Source organism: Oculina patagonica, chromosome 1, assembly GCF_052425735.1.
Source record: "Oculina patagonica isolate OP01 chromosome 1, crgOcupat, whole genome shotgun sequence".
NCBI classification, from domain to species: domain Eukaryota; kingdom Metazoa; phylum Cnidaria; class Anthozoa; order Scleractinia; family Oculinidae; genus Oculina; species Oculina patagonica.
The window spans coordinates 3,626,045-3,647,110 of NC_135758.1; the positions used below are offsets into that span (position 1 = coordinate 3,626,045).

Genomic DNA, 21,066 nt, shown 5'->3' on the forward strand with positions numbered 1-21,066 from the left:
GGCAGCTTCCTGGCTCTCTAGTACTGTTGCATACTATGTTGCATGCCACTGTATAAAATCAGGATAAAAGACATTCATTTAGAATTGTACAAGTTGAAATGTCAATTTTGTGATTAAAGCAGCTCAATATTTGCCTTTTATTTATTAGCATTGGTTAGAAACTAACCTTACCTTGGAGTGCACAACTTAATAAAAAATACCACTTGAAAGCAACTTATTAGAAATTAACTATATTTACTTGACAAACCCCTTTTCTTCTTTTATAGCAAATGAATCAGTCTCTAAACTGTCAACTGAAATCACACTTCAAGCGACAATAATTTATTTTGGTGTTAAATTACTTGGATATCTTTTGGGCTCACATATTCACTCACAACAATAGACCTTTAAGCTTTGTATGTAAATTGCCTATATTACAAATCACATGATGCTTACTAGAGAATTTCCTTTTTTCTTTCTGAATATCGTGAAATTGTTTCAATTTGAAAGAAAAAATTTTCAAGGGTAACATCACATAGTCTGAAATGGGACAACAAACAAACAAAGCTCAAAAGGTCTATTTTTCCTATGACTGGGATTGATTCAAACATACTGACTTGCTATACTGGAACGTCACCGCCTTAGTATGCATTGCATACCGGTTATTACTTCTGTGGTGTTTCTCTGCCTAATGGTAACTCTCACACGAAAGGGATGGGGATGCACATCGAAAACTTTAAATTAAATCCCAAATGGAGACAAATCTGCGCGAAGCTGAAGCTTTCTTCGATCCCTAAAAGTTACCGTTTTTCGCATTCCTGATCGGTCCAGACCGCCAACACATTATCACAACATTTTTTATTTCTTCACGTCTGACCCTAAACGAGACCTTGACGGCTGAAAATGTTGATGTTTTGTCCAGAACACCCTAAGTGAGACCAAGATCCCTAATATGGATCACTCAAAAGCGAGATAACGAACATCCCCGCACCTCTCATATGGGAGTTCCCCGGGGTTTCACGGTCTACCTTGGTGACACAGTTTTGTGCACAACAGACACAATATATTTTCATGACATAGTCCGTTCTTTAAGTCAGCGTTAGTTGTGGAATGTTTCTTATATACAGGTAAGTTTCAGTTTCAGAAATCTCACTTCAAGTACACGGCACGAAAAATTAAAATGACACAAAGCGTTGGCTTGGAGGTAAACTTGGTAGGGACTGTGCAAACTCTTTGATTACGGATGAATGATTTTGATCAAAGATAGTACGGTTTTGACGTTTTTAAAGGCGTGACAAATTTACCGTGAAATGTGACTTTGACCCGCATCAAAGGTGCCTTCCGTTCAAGTCGAATATCTTATAATCTATGACATGCGTCAAATCCCTGTCAAAGGCGATATCAAAGAACTTGTTTACCTTTGATATCTGTTTTAAAGTTTGTCATCCAACTTTGTCTCACTTTTGACGCGAATCAAGTGTTGCAAAGGCACAATTTCGTGCCGTGTACTAAGTGCTGCGAAGTGAACTTCTTGCACAACTGCAAATATCTTTCGATTTTACGTTTTCCAACAGAAAACGGACTTCACATACCTAATATACTCACGTCGAAAATATCTCGTTATAGTTCCATAAACTATGGGATTTACACAAGCGTGCAAATATGCCGCGATGTCAGCCACCCTTAATAAAACATCGCCAACTCCTTTGTGCTCGTCAGCTCCAAAGTCCTGAATTAACCAAGCGACCTGAATTGGCAACATACAGAGAGCGAATAATATAACGATCATTCCCATCATCTTGATAATTTGAAAGTCTTCTTTTCGTCTCACTTCTGACGCAAAGCGGTCCTGCGCGTTTGAGTCGTGCCGCTCTTTGGCTTTCCCTATGTCAATTCCAATCAAGATATAAGCGCCGGCGATGGTTGTCAGCGGTAGAACGTACTGCAGTGTAAACAGGACAGCGGTGTAAACCCGACTTTGGTGTGGTGCCCAGTTCTCTTTACAACCCCCGTTCTCGGCGGTTTCCGCCACGATGATGAGCGGAAGTAAAAGCAAAAATCCAACGATCCAAATAATCGCAATCCATATGAATACGTGCCTGTGACGCATTTCCGGTTTCAGGGAGTTGACGATTACGCGCCAGCGGTAAACCGCCATAAACGTCAGAGTAAATATACTGACGTTGAATGTAGCAGTCATAAGAGGGCAGATTAACTTGCAGAACACCATCGGAAACTCGACCCCACCGAGGAAATAAACGTTAACTGGTAAAGACAGCAACATGAGCGTCAAGTCAGATGTGGATAAGTTAAAAATAAGAATGTCATTTACTGACTTCCGCTTTTTCTTCCACAAGACAAGAAGAACAAGGCAGTTTCCGCTAACTGCAAGAAGGAATGTAAGCACATACAAGCCAAGCTTTATGTACTTTTCTGTCTCAGTGACAGTGGAGAAGTTAGTAGGATGGCCCATTGATGCTCAATTCTGCGTCAGATGTTGATATTCTCTCTAACAATGATAAATCTTATTCTTGACTTTGAAGATCACAGCGTCTACAAAAAGTACCTGGGTACAGCCTCTTTGTAATATAAATAACTTTGAACCTAGCTGTAAGCGAAAAAAATGAAAATAATTAGATCTGAAAATAAGAAACAACGACAAGAAAGTCAACGGCGGGTTTTAAGTTAAAAATACATTTTTCAAACGGTTTCACACACGTCTACATAACAAAATTGTCGGGAACAGAATGGGCCTGAAATGGAAAGAGCTCGTGCATGGTGAAATAACCAAAATTGCCATTTTTTAATTAAGCCGTAAATGTCTAGTTAATTTTTGTGGAAGTTTTAAAGTTTTCAAAAATTTAGAAGACTTGTATGTAAAAAGTTGCATAATATACATTTTAATCGTCTCAAAACTTGTCATCTTATTTACCTCACTCTTTCGGTTTCCCGCACCCATTCTGTTTTACGACTACTCTTTTTTTTAATTGACTAGGTCACGTAAGTATCATAAATTATTGCAAATTAATTATAACGTGGCCTTTTAGAAGCAAGATCAGGTTATTTAAGGCGATTCCGAGTCTGTCACATTTTATGTCATATTTAATTAACCTCTTCCAAAAATTGAAAATCGACTATATAATGATTCGAAATTAAATAAGCCCATTATAGGACAAAACAGTTATTTCACTACAAATTACTTTTCGAGTAATAATTGAAAACTTGCTCACAGTTTTAATAAAATTAAAAAAACAAATTTTCCCACTTATTTGATTTCTATTTTGATTATAATCGAGTTTTAGACAACGAACGATGACGAATTTATGATTTTCTTAGAAGAATCATTAGGAAGTAAAACTTTTTATTTCGTTGGCGCTTAGATTGGACTTAAAGTACAGAAAAATACCCACAAATAATAAATAAAAGAAGACAAATTTAAATTTGAAAAGAAATATTCACCTCAACTAATTTCAAGCTAAATGAGTGCACCGCGGTTGTGACAAAATTTTACTTCTGTTTCCGTCCTTCTAATTAGAATTTGTGTATACGTGTATTACAGTGTAAACAAAAACACCCACAACAAAAAAAGCTTCTCTACATTTATAATGAAAAACTTTTAAATGCTCGAATTGAGACAATGTTATATTGATCTTCCTTGGACCCCCTACTTCGAAAAAAAATCAAAACAGGGAAAAGCATCTTGAAAAAATCAAACCTTCGCTGATTTTGAAAACCAGCCTGGTTTGATGCTATGCTGTTTAAACGTTATTCTGTTTTCACGAAAATTTCTCTGCATTACAGTTCTTTTGTAAAATCGGCCCAGATGATGAATTAAAAATTGAAAGGGTGTCGGTAAAACGCCGACTCGGGGTCGGGGCCGGGGTCGGGGTCGGGGTCGGGGTCGGGGTCGGGGTCAATTTTTTAATTTTTTTTAAAAAAAAAAATTCACCGATTCAGAAAAAAATTACAAAGTTAATATTAGCGTGTGGGAAATTTCGAGTCGGAAAAAGCATTTCCTTCACAAAATAGCCGGGAATTTTGATCCTTATAAGTTCAAAAGTATAAAAGAAGAAATCTGTGGTCTAACAGGCGAAAGGTGAAATTTTCTAACAGCTTGGCGGATAGAATTTGCTGCCGAATTGTTTCTGAGCGCTATCTCCTCGCCAACATAGCATGAACTTTTTCAGGTTTAAATCAAATTGTACATGCGTTTGTGTAGCAAGAGAAAATTAATTCAGGTTTATATCTTTAAAATAAAGCCGCCTTTCGTTTCCAAAAAAATATTTATAAGGAAGCAGAATTGTTTTGTTTAGACAGCGAAGCTCGCATTAACATGTCTCGCAATCTTTAAGTTTCTAAATTCTGTTATTGTTTTAAATATAAGTGGAGGTATCTAGCCATTTCTCCAATTTGCGTGACCGAAATGCGGAAAGACATTTTAATTGAGGTTATGCTGTTGAGAAAGTATCACACCCGCTTTCAGTGTTAGGTGCATAGCGGTAAGTAAAACAAACAACACGGATCGAAATCCGCCAATTACAGCCCACCAGAATGACCTTTTGACCTTGTGGGTGAAACCAACAAGGGTATCCATCGCTGTTTTAAAATTGGCTCATTTTAAACAGCACGTCGAAAGATGCTGTCGAAAGATGATGTCGAAAGACGAACGTAGAAAGATAGCTATGCACGTAACATTAAAAGCGGGTGTAAAATATTCGATTACAGAGAGGTAAACAACAACATCTTGTCGCTAAACTGTATGTAAAAGTTAAATTTCACCTCTCGCCTGTTAGACCTTAACTAAAATGCTTCTCTTGTACTCTTGAACTTATAAGGATCAAGATTTGTGCCCAATTTGTGAAGAAAAATGCTTTTTTTTGACCCACACGCTAATATAAACTTTGTATTTTTTTCTGTGAATTTTTCAGTGAATCAGTGAATTTAAAAAAAAAAAAATTGACCCCGACCCCGACCCCGACCCCGACCCCGACCCCGGCCCCGACCCCGAGTCGGCGTTTTACCGACACCCAAATTGAAACTGATTGTGAAAAAAGGATAAGGTCTAGCGCAAAGCCTACATCGTTTAGTTAATTTCTTTAGTTAAACTTTGTACGGTTGGTTCATTTTTTGGTTTAAATTGTATTTTCAAGTTAATCCTACCTTACTGTAGGTTTGGTCTTGTGGTCGGTGACTTTGTGATTATGTTAGCAGACAACTGAAGTTGTAATGATCAAACAAAAAAATCTTTGTCTTGAAATTAAAATAAATTTGAAACCCCGTATAACTGGTGACAACTTTTACTTCGACCAACCACTTTAGCCGCAAAGTAATTGATGTATTTGCTATGTCAACATGAGGTTTTGCCAATTTAGCATGTACATCTGCCACAGTTAAATTGTGATCGTAATATGTATTTTCTAACCGATCTCGTGCTATTCTTATTCCTTTTTGTACAGCTAATAATTTCAATAAAAATAACTTTCCTTAGGAAGAAGAATGTAAAAAAACAACCTGAGGTCTTGAAAATATCCTCTGAACGTTAAGAATTGTAGTCTTCACAAAATCTCTGTTTTGTTACAGGTTCCATAATCAATATTTTAAAAAGTTCTCGGAGATTGTTTTATTCCCTAGACAATGATTTCCAGTGACTAAAACTTTGCAATCCTCTTTATAAAAACGCGTTATTTCCTAAGAACTGGGCATGTTGTGAAAAATATTGCGAACTAGGTATTTACAAATAACACTTGAAGAATAAACCCTTGAACAAAATTGAAAACTTATATCAAAATATAACCATGTAAATGTAGTCATTTTATACACCAAACCTTGAAAGACAAAGCCGGCTTTTGATTTCCCAATGAGCTAAAACATGATTCCTTAGGTAATATGTGACTTGTTGTGGCGCTCTCTCTTACTGCACGTTAAAGGTTTTGTTGTTTGTTTTGCACGATTTTAAAAATCTGGCAGGAAACAAAAGGCGTGTAGAAGATGTAGAGGGTTTTTTACCCTCCGGGAATTCCAGAAAACATCACAAGATAGATACATTTATCTGAAAGGAGCATATTATAGTGCTCCAGAGATGCGTATATTGACTTATCTTCTCTTACAACTCTACTGAACGTCTTAGCAATATTAATTTGGAAATACGAGACTATTCGTGCAGAAGATGAAATAGCTATTTTAGTTGGTAATAGTATATGTTTGTGATAATTTACCGTAAAAATAGTGTAATATAATAATATTTTCCAAGAAGTATTACATTTCATTAACTTCCTTGTCTGGTTTTTCCATTTCCAAGCTAACGACAAACGAATTTAGCTTATCAGATGGCAGGATTTTTTTGGGGATCAGACACCTTCTGCATTGTCGCAACCCTTTCAAACCTAAATGTATAAGTAAAATTCTTTGATAAATATTAAAAATAAAGCTAGTTTTGATCAGATAATAAAACAAAATAACAACCTTCTCTAACCTCGACTGAGAAAACACCTTCAAAACAAACTCCACTGAACTTGACACAAAATACGCACTGTAACTAAATCTAAGCAGGTATAGAATACTTCTTGGACATTTTCAGTTTACTTTCACAGTGGGACTGTTTTTGCCTTTCGTGAAAAGTTTTCTTTCACGGATTTAAATTTTTTTTTTCTTTTTTTTGGTTTTTTTTTTTTTCGTCTGGTAACATGGAGTGTACCATATAAAAAAATGGACGCTTTAAAAAAAAATTGCCCGAAAAACGTAGTTTTTAAGGGAATATTGCTACATGTAAGAAAAACACTTCTCCGACCGAGAGTAATTCCGGGAGTGATAGCTGTCGCGTCACTAAGAATCGGAAAAATAAATGCACTCAGAATCGGAAGAAAGTTCATGGTCAGGACGATATTATCTAAAACTCAAAAACACAAGCAAAATCATTCAGATAGGAAATATAATAAGATAGTCAAGACGGGAAGAAATGCACGTTGGTTCACGTGCTTGTTTGTTTGGTTGGCTTGGTCGAACAAACAAAGGTGCTAAGTCAGCAAATAAGGAAATGAAGATTTTAATGAAAATATTCTCGCATTACGACGTAATGCGAAACTTCTTTCTTCAAAAGCGACTATCGCAATTATGTTTCCTCAGTGGTCTGTACCTTCGCTGTTCGTATATGCCACTTTTGTTTGCAATATTTTACATGAAATGAAAGTTAAATTTTGCGATTGTTACTTTTTGAAGAACCGCTTCGAGCGACCTGGTATTATTTTGATGCTAGCTGTGAAAAGTGCTTATAATAATAATTACAGCGCATATATTTTGCTGTTAGTTTTGCTAACCATTTTAGCTTTATTACTTGAGAAGACATGATACACGCTAGTTGCTTTGTATGAGTGTGGCCTTTAGGCAATGATAGGGCCATGCAGAAAGAGAAATTCTGAAACGTGACATTACGTTCGGAAACAACACATCCGCTATAAGTTGATTATCTGTTTCTCCTCCTATTTGTTTTATGCTTTTTATATTTATATCCGTGCGTCAACCCTCAGTATAAAGCTCACCATTATTAATTGGCACAAATATTACTATGAGTTTGTAGAGAAAAAGTATCGAGGAAAAAGAGACAAAACATTGTCTTTTAAAAAATCTTTTTTTTTTTTAAATCTTTAATAGTTGTGTTTATTCCTTTGCAGTCAACCCTTGGGGAAGTTTTACTTTAGTTTTGCTAGAACGTTGAAAAAAATTAAACTTTGCCTGCGTACCTACAGTAATTACATTTAGTATTCTTGTTAGCACTTTGTTGTTAACGAGACACTAAAATCAACATAAAACCAAAAGGCGGAAATTTAGAACAGGCGGTACTTTTTGTTCCCTAATCCTATATTTTATTTAATGTAATTACCCGGCGGTTCATTTATACTGAAATAAAATGAATGCGTTCTTTTCGGTAGATTAAAAGTCATAAAAATCAGAGATCCATAAATTTGGTCTGTTCCGTTTTTAAAGTCACGATCAGCCCCTTGGTTGTTTTATTTCAAACAAAACATACGATCTTTATCAGAATTCAATTACCCACCGAACACACTTATTATTTTTTATCATACGCTACAACCCTTCCACGGCCCTACGATTTTGTTTCTAATATGGTTCTAGAATTTGTAGAATTTGCACAGATGCCAGTAAGTCAGATACAAAAGACTGCTTTGTATCTGCGCTATAAAGCCAACTTTTCTGAAATTAAACATTAAAATTATTATCGAATTTGCATTTTGTCCATCCTACTGCTAATTCGGCTTATTTGGAATAGGTTTTCAATACACCCCAGCACAGTCAGGTTTTAACCATAACCGTGGCAAAGTGCGTCACAATTTTTTCAGAGCCTAATGAAGAAATTAATTTTGTAATATTGGTCTTTTTAATCCTAGACTGCGGAACACCATTTTCCCCCGTTGATTAAAACAAAACGTATTTTCCCTAGAACGTCAGTATGAATTAATACCCCGAGCTTCGAGTATTCTCTATGTCGCTGACGATGCTGACTGTAGACTCTTTGAGGTTTAGGTTTTAAAAAACAATGTCCTTATAGAAGTTTCTTGGTTGTAAAATTGGACTGCTACTTTTGGACTTACCTTGGCCTCGAACTATACTCTTTACAACAGGAGAAGTTATCTGATTTTTTATATACACTTCTCTGCACCTGCGCCTAAAATTGCCCCCTACTGTAATTGCGTACGTATACAACGCAGCTCTTTGTTGAACTCACATTAATTTAGTTTATTAATTTGGTATTTTGTCATATTTTCCCCAGGCATGACAAACAACATGCAATAACCTTTAAGTGTCCCGTTGACTGTTTTAGAATAACTCTTTCAAGACCTTATATAATAAGCCCAGGCACTACCAAATCACAGATGAGTCATGTGCATGCATTTTACATTGGTAGAACACCAGTAGTACTAGTGTGCAGATGAATTTTTATATATAGAAAAAACGCTAATTTTCCTTGCATGCTAATTTTATCTCTTTTGTTGCGTTTGTCAACTTCTTTTCATCCCAAAAATGATGGTTATACTGCCGTCGAGACATTTTTTGAAGTTGTACAATAAACTCACGACACGTTTTATCACTCCGTGAAATTACTCAGCTACGTCTCATGATTTTTTAAAACCTGACGAAACATTGTCTATTTGTTTAAATTTTAAACGTTACACAAAAACTCGACTTTAACTTTTTATTACCCCATGATAGGAAATTAACACAATCATCACATAGGCCCCTCTTAATTTTCACGATACTAATTTGTTTCGTTTTGATCCAAAATTTAAAACTTTGTCGTTCCTGATCGCATATAGGAAAACATTCATTTGATGTTGGCATATTTTAATCTTTAAATCGATCTTTTACAGTGAATATTTCGTGTTACATGTTATTTATCAGCTCAGTTATCAAGCATGATATGGTTTGGTTACGTTTTTCCATGTTTACTAGTTTCTTATCTCATCAAAACAGGACCAATTGTTCTATTCCAGTTAATTTTCTATATTGTAATTTATTACCTTTTATTATCTTATTTAGGTAGATTAATATTTTATTTTTTGAGAAGACTTTTTTTTTTTGATTTTTTTTTTTTTTTTTGATATATTATATAAAAAAAATTTTTAAAAATAAATATTATAAAATTTTTTTTTTTTTTTTTTTTTTAAAAAAAAAAAAATATAATAAGGGAAAAAAAAAGATGAAAATGATGCGAGGAAGTTGCAGTATTTCAAGCTCAGTTTTTTACAGTTTTAATTCCGGGTACCAGAGGGCGCACCCGCCGATACTAAATATAAAAGTGTATATGTGTGTTTTCAAGAGGCTACAAGCTAATTATTTAAACTACGCCACGAAAAAAATACTGACAGTCATGCAATAGTAACAATATAGAAAAACATTGTCAAAAGAATACGATTTCTTTAAAATGTAAGTTAGTGAAAGTTACGATTCTAAGATTAAAACGGAGGAGAAATGACAAACGTTGAAAATGTTATGGGCTTATTTTGAAAGTTGCCCTATCGGTGACATTGTTCATTTAATTTCGTCGGACTTCATTCATAAAATTTAATAGAAGTGTGATTTTTAGCTAATCTGAAGTTAAGCCTTTTATTCAGCTCTTAGTTATTGACTACAGGATTTGGACTAAACTTTTTAAATCTCGTAGCTCATAATCCTTAACAATCTGGTCTAATCTGAACCTTCCTTGGTTTTTGTTTGTTTTGGATTTCCTTTTGTTATACCACATTGTCGTCGGTTTTTTTTAACTATCCTCTTCGTCTTCGTGTTTTCATTTTCCCTAACTGGGAACTAGGGCCTTGTTATCTTTCTCGCCACGTTTCTCGGTCTTTAACACAAACCCCAGAGTCGCAAAAGCTTTTAGACCAAGCTCCGCTCTTTCTTTTTCTACCGTTCTTCTCCAGGTCTCTCTGGGTCTGCCTCTTCGACGCATGGCCTCCTTGAGTCTTATTTCGAGTTTTTTCAATACCTTAAAACTATGTTTTTTTTTGCACACATTATAAAAATAAAATTGCAAGTAGTGTAAGTGTTGTAAATAGTTACGGTGTCGTATTGTCAGTAGCGTAAGTACTGCGTCGCATTGTATTGTATTGTTTGTAGTATAAGTATTGTACAAGTAGAGAGTGACGTTTTTGTCTGTGTTGCAATAAAAAATGAAATCCAATCAAGTTTCTTAAATGAAAATAATTGATGTATCTCACTTGTGCTAAAATTATCACAACTTATTATTTGTAGAGCATGTAATAAGTTAAGTGATGAGTGGCAAAGACGTGTCAACAGACTTGTTTCTACTGTTGACCTCTTTTTGTTCCTATGTAAAGCTACAGGCTTGACAGGTTTTGACAAGTTTTCAAAGGCGATAATAAGCTTGTTTACTAGTCAAATAAGTTTGTTGACAAGGAGGCCATTTTATTGTACCAATCACCAAGGTCTTTGGACTTTACTTTAATTCTGTGCCACAATTATAGCAGAATAGCAGCTGCATTACATGATTACGCACTCACAGCAGAAATTTGGGTCTCTATCAAAGGAAAGGTATGTATTTCTATCTGAATATCACAACACACGCGTGAGAAATCTTATGCTTTTTCAATGCATACCGCATAATCCGTTCTTAAGTCATTTTTAGCGCAACAATCGTGGCACAACAAAGCTGTGTGTTTATATTTTCGTTAACTGGCTTAGAATAACTAAATTAGCTTCGCGCGAAAAATGTAAAGCCAAAAAATGCAAAGATAAGTTGTATATGTTATGAGATCGAAAGGCTCTCTGACTATAAGTTTCGCCAAGATATAGTAGCATTGTTCGATGTTTGTGTTATGTATGGAATCCACAAATTTTCAACACAGAAAAGGATATTTTATGTGCACAGTAAATAAACATAGATTTATATTTATGATCGTTAAAGGAAGTTGATTTCGGGAAGATCGATTATGAGATTGTTAACAGTGCGAAACTTTAAAAGTTAAAACAATTTGGGTATTTGAAAAAATATATTCGTTGTGGTATCAAGGCAATTTAGAACGGTTAGATTTGTTTGTACAAGATACAATACCTTTCCGCTAATGACAGTGACGAATAAATACCTTATTTATGGATCATTTGGGCACTTTCTATTTCTGGTAACCAGGTTATTACTTTACTGTGGAAAACGTGTGCCTTGCGCGTTACAAAAATAACACGAAAAATGATTCCGCAGAAATCTTTCTATAACAACGAGTCTTGTATAAATAATGAAAGCTGTCAGTCAAAATAAAACTCCGTGTGGGCCCGTTAAAAAGTGTAATTGTTTTCATAATATTTTTTCCGTGATTACAAAAACACACAGTCTCAGGGCGGCCAAGAAACCGGCAAGGCTCGCGAACAAAGGAAAATAAATTTTGGGGATGGAAATTATACTTTCAGTTGTAAGTATTCAACTTTGACGCCGACCAAACACTTTAAAAAAACCTGAGTCATGATGTTCTTATCAAACTTAGCTAAAACTATCAAATGCTAAATAGCACGCAATGGTCTGCCCTCTATTAATAAGGAAATTTTAAATGATGAATTATGGAAATTAAATCGTGAATGGATTTTTGACAGTTCCCGATTTTTTTCAGTTTTTGCCTTTGCCATGACTGAAATAAAAGAGGTATCGAAGTTTCTTTTTTCAAGTTAAAAAATTAGTTTTTTAAATTACTCGAACATCATTTTTTTGGTACGTTTGATCGAAGAATCAGAGATTTTTTTAGCTGACATCGACCCTAAATAACGTGGGTGAGGAAGCTTTTTTCGTCGTCTGTTCAACTTGGAAATATAAATTTACATTTAACCCTAAACGTTTGTCAGAATATAAAAGCTCTTCAATATATAATCTCTCTGTATTGTATAAAGGTAAATTTTTGGTCACCACTTTTTACAACACAAAATTAATGAATGCATCCACTAGTCGGGTTTTAAAATGGCACATGCAAGTCATAAATGCCAAGGCGCTTACAAGGGTTAATGTATTCATTTTTAAAGAAAAGACAAAAATATAAACCGGCAAATGCAATTCTTTGAAAGTAGCACTAACACGACTACCTGTGATTACCCATTGCGCATTGATTTAGCTTCTTCGTTTTTAGGCAGATTTATTTATATATTGCGACATTTCTTTTTCGTAATTAGCGAATACTAATTAGGAAGAAGACGGTTAATGTAGCTCCCATGTCAAGCTAACTTTGACAGTATTAAAATATTTCATGCTAAAACGTTAAAATAAATCAGCTTTCCGAGATGATCCAGCAAATACTAATTCACGGCCGAAACGAGGAAATGATTTTTTGGGAAAGTGTGCACAATAAATTTAATCTTAAAATGGGGAATTAAAGGTTAAACACGAAAAGTAAAACATCTTATCTTGATAAAAGGAAATAGGTGGTGAAATACAGTCCCTGTTTTTATTGTATAAATTTTACTTTCAAATCAATATAGTTCTGTTTCGCTTTTTCGCGTTTTAAAATTGGCATACAATAAGCTTTTTCTTCGTATAATGCCCATTTTTTCGATACACGCTTTACAAGAATTAATTGCATATCACAAGTAACATTCCTAGAAAATTAAAGATATAACAATACTTACCACATAAAAAGTTAAGCGGTTTCCGTCCCTATATGATCACTATGTGAAAACATTATGCCAGTTTCCGTCATATGTTCGTCTTTGTCACCGAATTGTAAAAGAATACAAAGCAATAAAGAGAGGAACCACTCGCTAGAGCTAAGGAAGAAACTCGCCACTCGGTATTTATCTGTGTTTCCGTGATGTGGCAAAAGTCATGCGCATACAACAGCCCCAGGCTGCTAGAATATTTTAACTTTAATTTCTATGATATGAACGATATTTGTATTGATTATCAGGGCCACATGTCAGCTATTCGGTAAATTCCCACCCAGTGAAGATAAGAAGCGATATCTTTGCTGTTATTGCTCAACGTAGTTCCCAGTCCCCTTTTTGTCACTGCGTCCTGAAACCAAGAGATTCTGGGATCTAGTTTGGTTCGATTATTGCTTACACCAGCAGCTACTTCTGTTTCAGAAATCCAGCTCATACTCCTTCTCAGCTTTCCCACTTTTTTGAACCGGAGTGTAAAACGTAGTACTGAAATAATAAAGAAACGTCGTTTATCCGATCTTTAAATGACAAAAAAATAACGAATTAGCATTTTAACAATAATTAAAATTAAAAAGGTACTAATACAAGCCGTCAATCAACGCAAACGCGGAAACTACTTTGGTCACAGTGCACGTGTTTTGTATTTCTTTCTACAATTTCGTTTTGTTAAGGCTCGAATATTTTGAGCTGTTTTTATATTTTTCATACCACCAAACTTTTAAACAAGTCGGGGGGAATCAAATAAAATAAAATACTGATCTGAAACTGACACTTTGCAGAAGAACACGCACCCTACCTTGTTTTCAATTCCCTTTCGGATTAACCAGAACACCCTGTTTTAAAAACTTGAAAACTATGTTTAATATTAAAAATAAATCAATATGGGTGTAGTGGCTACTTGAAGTGATACAGTCGAACCTCCCCGAGCTTGCACTTATAATAATGATCTTTACGTTTTCTGAGTTTCTCCGTCTTATGTAAACTAAATTATCGCAATTCAGCACGTTTGTCAACCTCGTTCCCAGGGCTTTTCCCTAAATTACCGAGGGAAAAGCCCTGGGAACGACGTTGCACGTCTCTGTAAAGTCTGTGGCTTGACAAAATATGTAAGAGTTTGTTTCCCTGCTGTGTGCCTTGGACTATGTACTTTAGACAGTGTAACTCTTTTCATCGAATCTCACTTGCTCTCGGAGGGCTGCTAGCTTCCCTGAAACAGATCTGTAAGCGGACAATAAGAAATCGGTGCACATAATTGTTTTTTAGTACCCCCTTCCTGGGGGGATGTTAGTGCTATATAGTTTGTGCTGTGAACATTATCGAAATTGAAGTTTGTTGAGTTATGATCGTATAACTATAGGATGAGAGAACATCATGGGAAACTGGTACAGGTATACTACAATATAACAATAAAAAATGTGTTTGCTCTGTGATCAATTCAATTCAATGTACCTAATTCCTATGGAAATATAATACAATGAACGGCAACTTGTTCGTAAAACAAGAAAGTTCACAAAATGAAATTTGACAATGCAATTTTTATTAACATAAGATTAATCTCCGGCTAAATTGTAAAATTTACAGATAAGCAATTATCCGATTTTTCATTATTTGATTGAGAAATTTTATGGGTGGGCGTGAATAATTGTGCGCGCACTTTTGTAAAATATACGATCTTGGTGCTTTCTCTTGGGCGATCTTTATATATAATTTCATTTCATTTTAGCATTGTTCAGTCGACGTTAGGGATTGTGTTTTGAACATTTTTGGGAAAAAATTAAGCTTCTAGAAAACATATCGTGCAGAACATGAGAATTCTCTAAGAGCAGCTGTACGTGGCGACATTTTGATGACGCGTTATTCAGATCGTAATAGGAAATTAATTTCAATTTGCTTTTTTATTATAATGAGCAGCAGAGTGGTGAAATTTTAAATTTTGACTCGATTTGCGTTTCCTAATCTTGTCTTATCTACTAAAAATAATACAAACATTTTTTAGACTTCCTTTACATTTGTTTTAGTGCCTCCGGTCTTTTTTTTAAAGTTTAATGACGCATAATGGACATGACCTAGACATCTCTCTTTAACCGGTGTAAATTTGGAAGCAATCTTAGTTTGAAATTAAGAAGAAGAGAATTGCAAAGAACGGCTTGAGAAAAAGTAAAAATGGCTTGTAAGTATTACTATCTGTTCACTTCACTTAATGTATTGTGTTAATATTTCATGTTTCATGTCCAGCCAAATATATTTTGTTCAGCTACAGCACGACTCTAAGATGGTGAATAATTCATTTAAAAATACTGGATTTAGAGCCTTGAATGAGCTATAGCCATCGAGAAACATATACACTTCATACATGTTTTTAGTGATAGTTTCTCTTTTAACCAATAGTTCGTGTACTTCACATAATAACCTGTTCGATGCTCAAAAATTGTTATGCTTTAGATAAGGAAGATCGATTTAAATCATTTCTTTGTTGACTTAGAAAAAATAAAAATTTTAGCCAGTCTCTCAGCATGTGGGCAAAATGAACGTTTAGCAGAGATTGGACTTCATTAAAGTGTTTCTGAGGCAAAGAGAATATACGAATTAATAAGTTCCTCGTCTGTTATGATGAATTTTAAATGGCTTATAGTCACGTTTTCTCAGTAACACCAAAATGAAATTTCATTTCCTTTTTTTCATCTGTGACAGTTCAAAGTCGTCTTTCTTCCGATAAATGGAAATTAATCCTTTAAACCCTATTTTCGATAAAATTGAACAATTTATTTTTTTTTTTTTTACAAAATACTAGTGAGCAGCACAAGCAACGAAGAAATCTTGTTGACTGATGTTTTATTCTCCTACCGGTTTCGTCTGATAACTACAGACTTCATCAGGGAGTTTGAACAACCTATCTAATGTAGGACAAATCACGTTCCCATAAGGGTGTGAACAACAAAACACCCACTAGAAATACGCGCAGTTTGGCGAGCTTTTTTACGATAAATTATTTACGTATCATGACTATCGATTATCATACAATACGCTTGGAACTATAAAACATTCAGAGACTGCTAAAATCGGACTTTATTCATACAATTGTCCTGAAATCAACCTTTTAATACCCAACAGAGTCGCAGTCCACAGTTCGTGCCTGGAAAATCTAATAAATTCCATCAAAACACGGAATATCAGTTCAGTGCTTCGAAGATTTTCATATTTTCTCTAAGATTATTTCTTCTATTTGTCATGTGAAATTCTTAAGAGCTATAAATCGAGCCATTCGAAGAAGCTTTTATACATACAAGCCATTAAACTTTGAACCTACGGTATCGGTCAGCGGGTAAGAACAACACAAAGGAACCTATATGCTAATTTTCAACCCAAATAATTAGTTCGCCCAAGTGGCCGAGCGGTAAGGGATTTGGTCTTCAAAACCATAGTTGATGTTAGGAGTCGCCGGTTCAAACCTCAGAAGTGTGAAACGAAAAGTTTAAAAAAAACAAGGAAAATTAATTTATAATTTAATGCATAAATTATTATTCATAAATTAAAGTTAACAGCCCATAATTTAATGCATAAATTATTATTCATAAATTAAGTTAACAGCCCAACAACAACGACAACAACAAACTGTAACGTGTCTAGCGTAGAAAAACAAGCGTAAGTCAATAATATTGCTCCGGATTGGTTGAGAAAACAAAGTTTATATTTTAATCAGTTGAAGCATATTGCATACCACTCGACTGACTTTTTCAACCATCTCCCAGTTCCCTACATGAGACGTGCTTGCAGAGAATCATTAACAATTATTGGACGAGGTTGAGCGAAATTGCGTGATTTGTCAGTGGCAAGTAGGCCCTGGTTGTTCAAAGGGTAGATAACACTATTCATCGGATAAATCACTACCCAATGGATAAGTGCTGACAAAACATAAACTGCGCTATCCATTGGATAGTTATTTATTCGGTGGATATCGTTATCCAACCTTCGAACAACTGGAGCCTGATCAACTGATTGACATTTTGCTCAACCTCGCCCGATAATTGTTTTATCATTCTGTCACTGAGTTTCCTTCTAGTGTAGTAGACATTTTAAATCACTTATTATACTGACCCCTTTTCAACAACTCCGGAAATGAACTGCAACTTTTTTTCAACTACACGTAAGCTTAATATCATTTGCATCAAAAAGCAAAACCACTGTCACAAGGTTATGCGCATAAGCAGACCATTATTTGTAGGCAATTATTTTCAGATCACGTGGCTGGCTCTCAACCAATGAAAAGGAAGAAAAATAACATGGAATGACAGTGGTAACTGTACTGAGTCAAGCCTTGTGGAGGCATACCTGGCCTTTGAAAAGCTAAGCAACAGCGAAAAGAAAATCAAATACCTAATTGTATCTTTCTCGATCGACAAGGACTTTAAACGCAAAAACATAGCGATCTATAACGAACGCGATAACAGTTTTTCTTACTTGTCAATGAATCCCTATTTTATTTCACATTCAATTAAATTTGAGCTCAGTAGTGTAAGAAACAGATATCTGTAACAACAGAGACTGAAGTTATCAGAATGAACTAAACATAACCTTTTCTAAATTCTGTAGGAGAATCCTTTTATTCAAGTGCAACATGAATTTAAGTTATTTTTTGTATCTAAAAATGAACGTTAAGCTTTTCAGTAGGCTAGCTAATTTAAAGTCCATCTGTTGTTTAATGTGAAATAACGTCAACTACATGGATTTAAAGACGGTTTGAATAAAATATTTTATAACAATAAGTAGTTTTTCTTCTATTTATTGTTAAAATATCCATAAAACGCTTCTTTTTTAGAGTGAATCCTGTTAAAAATAGCAAACATTAACTTTCCATGACATTCTTTTCTCAAAACAAAAAAACTTAACATCGGGTAAAATATATAAATTACAACAAGTCACAATTAAATGTAAAACACTTGTGAAAAGCGCCGACTCTTCAGTACATTTCTTTAACAATCAACTGGAGAATTTGGAGACAATTTTACCTATTTTAGTGTTTTCATTTTTATTCCACTCGCTGCGTGGTTTTTACGTGCCTGTGGATGCAAATTTAACTGGCTTTTACGATCATAAATCAAATAACGAAAATATGAACGTGTATCACTGACGCAAGCTGTCAATACATTTTGGATTGTCTATTTAATTTAAACACGTAAAGCCAGTGTAAGTCACGTCCGTCGGCAAAGTAAAAATTGTGCGTCAGTAGAAATCGATGCTCCTTAGTTAGCCCCATTATCTGCTTAGCAACTTTCCGTTGTTGTGTGCAAAAATAATTAAGATGTTTATCTTCCCTGTCTTAAACATACCTGCAATAGCTATCAGTTTATGTTACTATATATTTAAAAGAAAAATCTTTTCCAAGGTTATTTTTTTTAAATATAACTGCTTCTATTTAACCCTGTGTTTTCTTTCAGTTTTAATTTCTATCTTAGAATTTATGGTCTCTTTAAACGAAATACGTTTGTTGCAAATAAAAAACGTGGGATAATGGTTCGCATTAGTGGTGACGATGGTCCGAAGCATAATTAGAAAGGTAAACTCTTATGATATCCATTTGCAGAGCTCCACTGTTTCCGCTCCATTATCATAATCTCTTCCTCCTGTATTTAATATTAAATTTTTACATCTCCTATATCGCTACTGCCATTGTTTTGTATTGAGATCGTGTCACCTTTGCCACAAGAAATTAAAACAGAAGCGATAATTTACAACGGATCATTAAATTTGCTCTTTGCGCTTATCTTCATACTAATGTTCTTTGTGTAATTTACAGGTTTGCGTACTCTTGTATCTCGCAATTGTATACTAATGTATAAGTATAGTGTTACATCTGCCTTTTTGTCTTGGTTTTGTAAACTGAGAAACATTTCCGAATGATATATCTTCAGTAAATAATATATTTGTTCCTGAATGTGGACTCGCACGAGCGATAGATGCAAAGTACTGATTTTGCCAGACGCTTTTAATAGCTGCATTTGGCCAATTAGAGAGAAGAGTACGTGTGCGTAAAATTTTACTGCCATCGCGATTAGTATATATTACGCTGAACTTGTAGTTCATTTTCACTAACTTTTCTGTATTTGTTCCCTGACTAGGCAACAAAAGAGTCAATTCCAAACTTCAACTCATTCTCTTTGGACGTGTGCGTTAAAGAAGTTTCCATTTTAACCAGAAGACATTTTGACGCAAAACCACAGTGATCTGTATTGCTCGTTTCGACAGCTTTCCTATGAGATGAACGAGTCTATTAAAAACTCGTCAAGCAACAACCAGACTGAAGGAGGATCAACAGGTTTAAGCGAAGCTGAAAGGAACTTCAAAATGGTGTTTTACTGCTGTCTGTTCATTATTGGTTCTTTGGGAAACTTCCTCGTCATTGTAGTCGTAAAAGGAAAACGCAAGCGAACCATAAATGACTATTTCATTTTAAACTTGGCAGTCTCGGACTTAACGTTCTTGTGGTTTTCTATTCCTTTCTACACGTATGAGCTTTTCCAGACATTCTACAAGAACGTGTTTTACTGTAAAATTATTTGGCCTATGATGTCCATTACTCTTTCTGTCAGTATTTTCACGTTAACTTCCATGGCAGTTGAGCGGTGTCGAGGAATCATAAATCCATTACAACCGCGAATCAAGCTACAAGCCACCTTGGTTTGGATTCTCCTTATATGGATTGGCGCTTTCGTCACGATTATTCCGTTAATGGTCGTAACGCGTTCGGGAAACGTGATATGTGTCGAGGAATGGCCGAAGTTTTCTTATCGGCAAGCCTATACTGCGGTACTATTCGCATTCCAATATGCCATCCCGTTGATTGTAATCGCTATAGCATACCTAAGAATTGCCTTTCGCCTAATCACATCCCGCTTACCAATGCGAACTTCAGTCAACTCTCGAGGACAAGTTGTCAGACAGAAGACAAGGAGCGAAAACATTCAGATCATACGAACATTAGCTGTTATTGTGATTCTATTTATGGCCTGTATGCTGCCCAATCAGATCGCGTGGTTGTTGTACGATTTTGGCGGCGATTCTCAAAAGCAACTCTCCCATGCTTTTTGGATCAGTGCAGAAGCGCTCATATTCCTTCACGCATGTGTGAACCCGATTGTATACGGGTCTTTAACTGGTCAGTTTCGTCAAGGGTACGTTCGATACTTGAGATATGTGTTCTGTTGTAGGAAAACGCGAATATCTTCCCCCGAAATTTCGGAAAACATGACGCGCGAAAGGCACACGCGACGACAAGGTAGTGGGGTCATAGTTCACGGTTCTTTGAAATGCAAGAGTTTTGTTGAACAAAGTAAGACTACCAACCTGCAGTCTTCACCAAATTTATCCCAAACCGCAGAGAATAATCGACTTGGAAGCCCTTCGTCTGCTTGGTCTGCTGTTCCGCAGCCAAACAGCACAGAGATCGTAGTAGCAACTACCAACGAACCAGATTGTACGACAACGAAAGCACTTGTAAATTTGTCCTTTGTTAACTCTGCTTTGGATGTGTCTGATGACGAACAAAGTGTTCATGACACGAGACTGTAATGTAAGGTGGAGATGAAGCACTTTTAGTTTGTAACTCTAGAATCTCTTGAACCTGTAAAGTTTGATGATTTCAGCAGAACTATACTTGAACCTGGGCTGTCAACACTGCATTATTTATTGATGTATTGGTGTCTACAAAATTGCAAGCAAAGCAATTTTACAGTAGATTCCCTAGTTCTACTTTGGCTGTGAAATAAATAATTGACATGCATCACTGTAGCAAGAGTAATAAAGACCATGAGAGAGATAATCTTCTCTTTGGAAAAAAGTATCCTTTTTTAAAATTAAACTTTAATTTAATAATTTAACTTACTGAGTCTTTACTGAATGAAAATTCGTACCATGAATTGACTATTT

The 21,066-nt window shown here is 35.2% G+C and overlaps 2 protein-coding genes across 2 annotated transcripts; one reads left to right on the forward strand and one right to left on the reverse strand.

Moving 5' to 3' along the window:
* Positions 1-643: 643 nt before the first annotated feature.
* On the reverse strand, positions 644-13,228 carry LOC144665317 (neuropeptide FF receptor 1-like). The gene is made up of 2 exons (XM_078526584.1): positions 13,111-13,228; positions 644-2,587 (listed from the first exon to the last, which is right to left on the reverse strand). Exon 2 carries the CDS (start codon positions 2,450-2,452, stop codon positions 1,538-1,540), a length of 915 nt encoding a protein of 304 aa, XP_078382710.1. The 5' UTR covers positions 2,453-2,587; positions 13,111-13,228; the 3' UTR covers positions 644-1,537.
* LOC144659518 (galanin receptor type 1-like) lies at positions 10,944-20,980 on the forward strand. Its single transcript, XM_078520010.1, has 2 exons — positions 10,944-11,040; positions 19,260-20,980. Exon 2 carries the CDS (start codon positions 19,399-19,401, stop codon positions 20,707-20,709), a length of 1,311 nt encoding a protein of 436 aa, XP_078376136.1. The 5' UTR covers positions 10,944-11,040; positions 19,260-19,398; the 3' UTR covers positions 20,710-20,980.
* Positions 20,981-21,066: the final 86 nt, after the last annotated feature.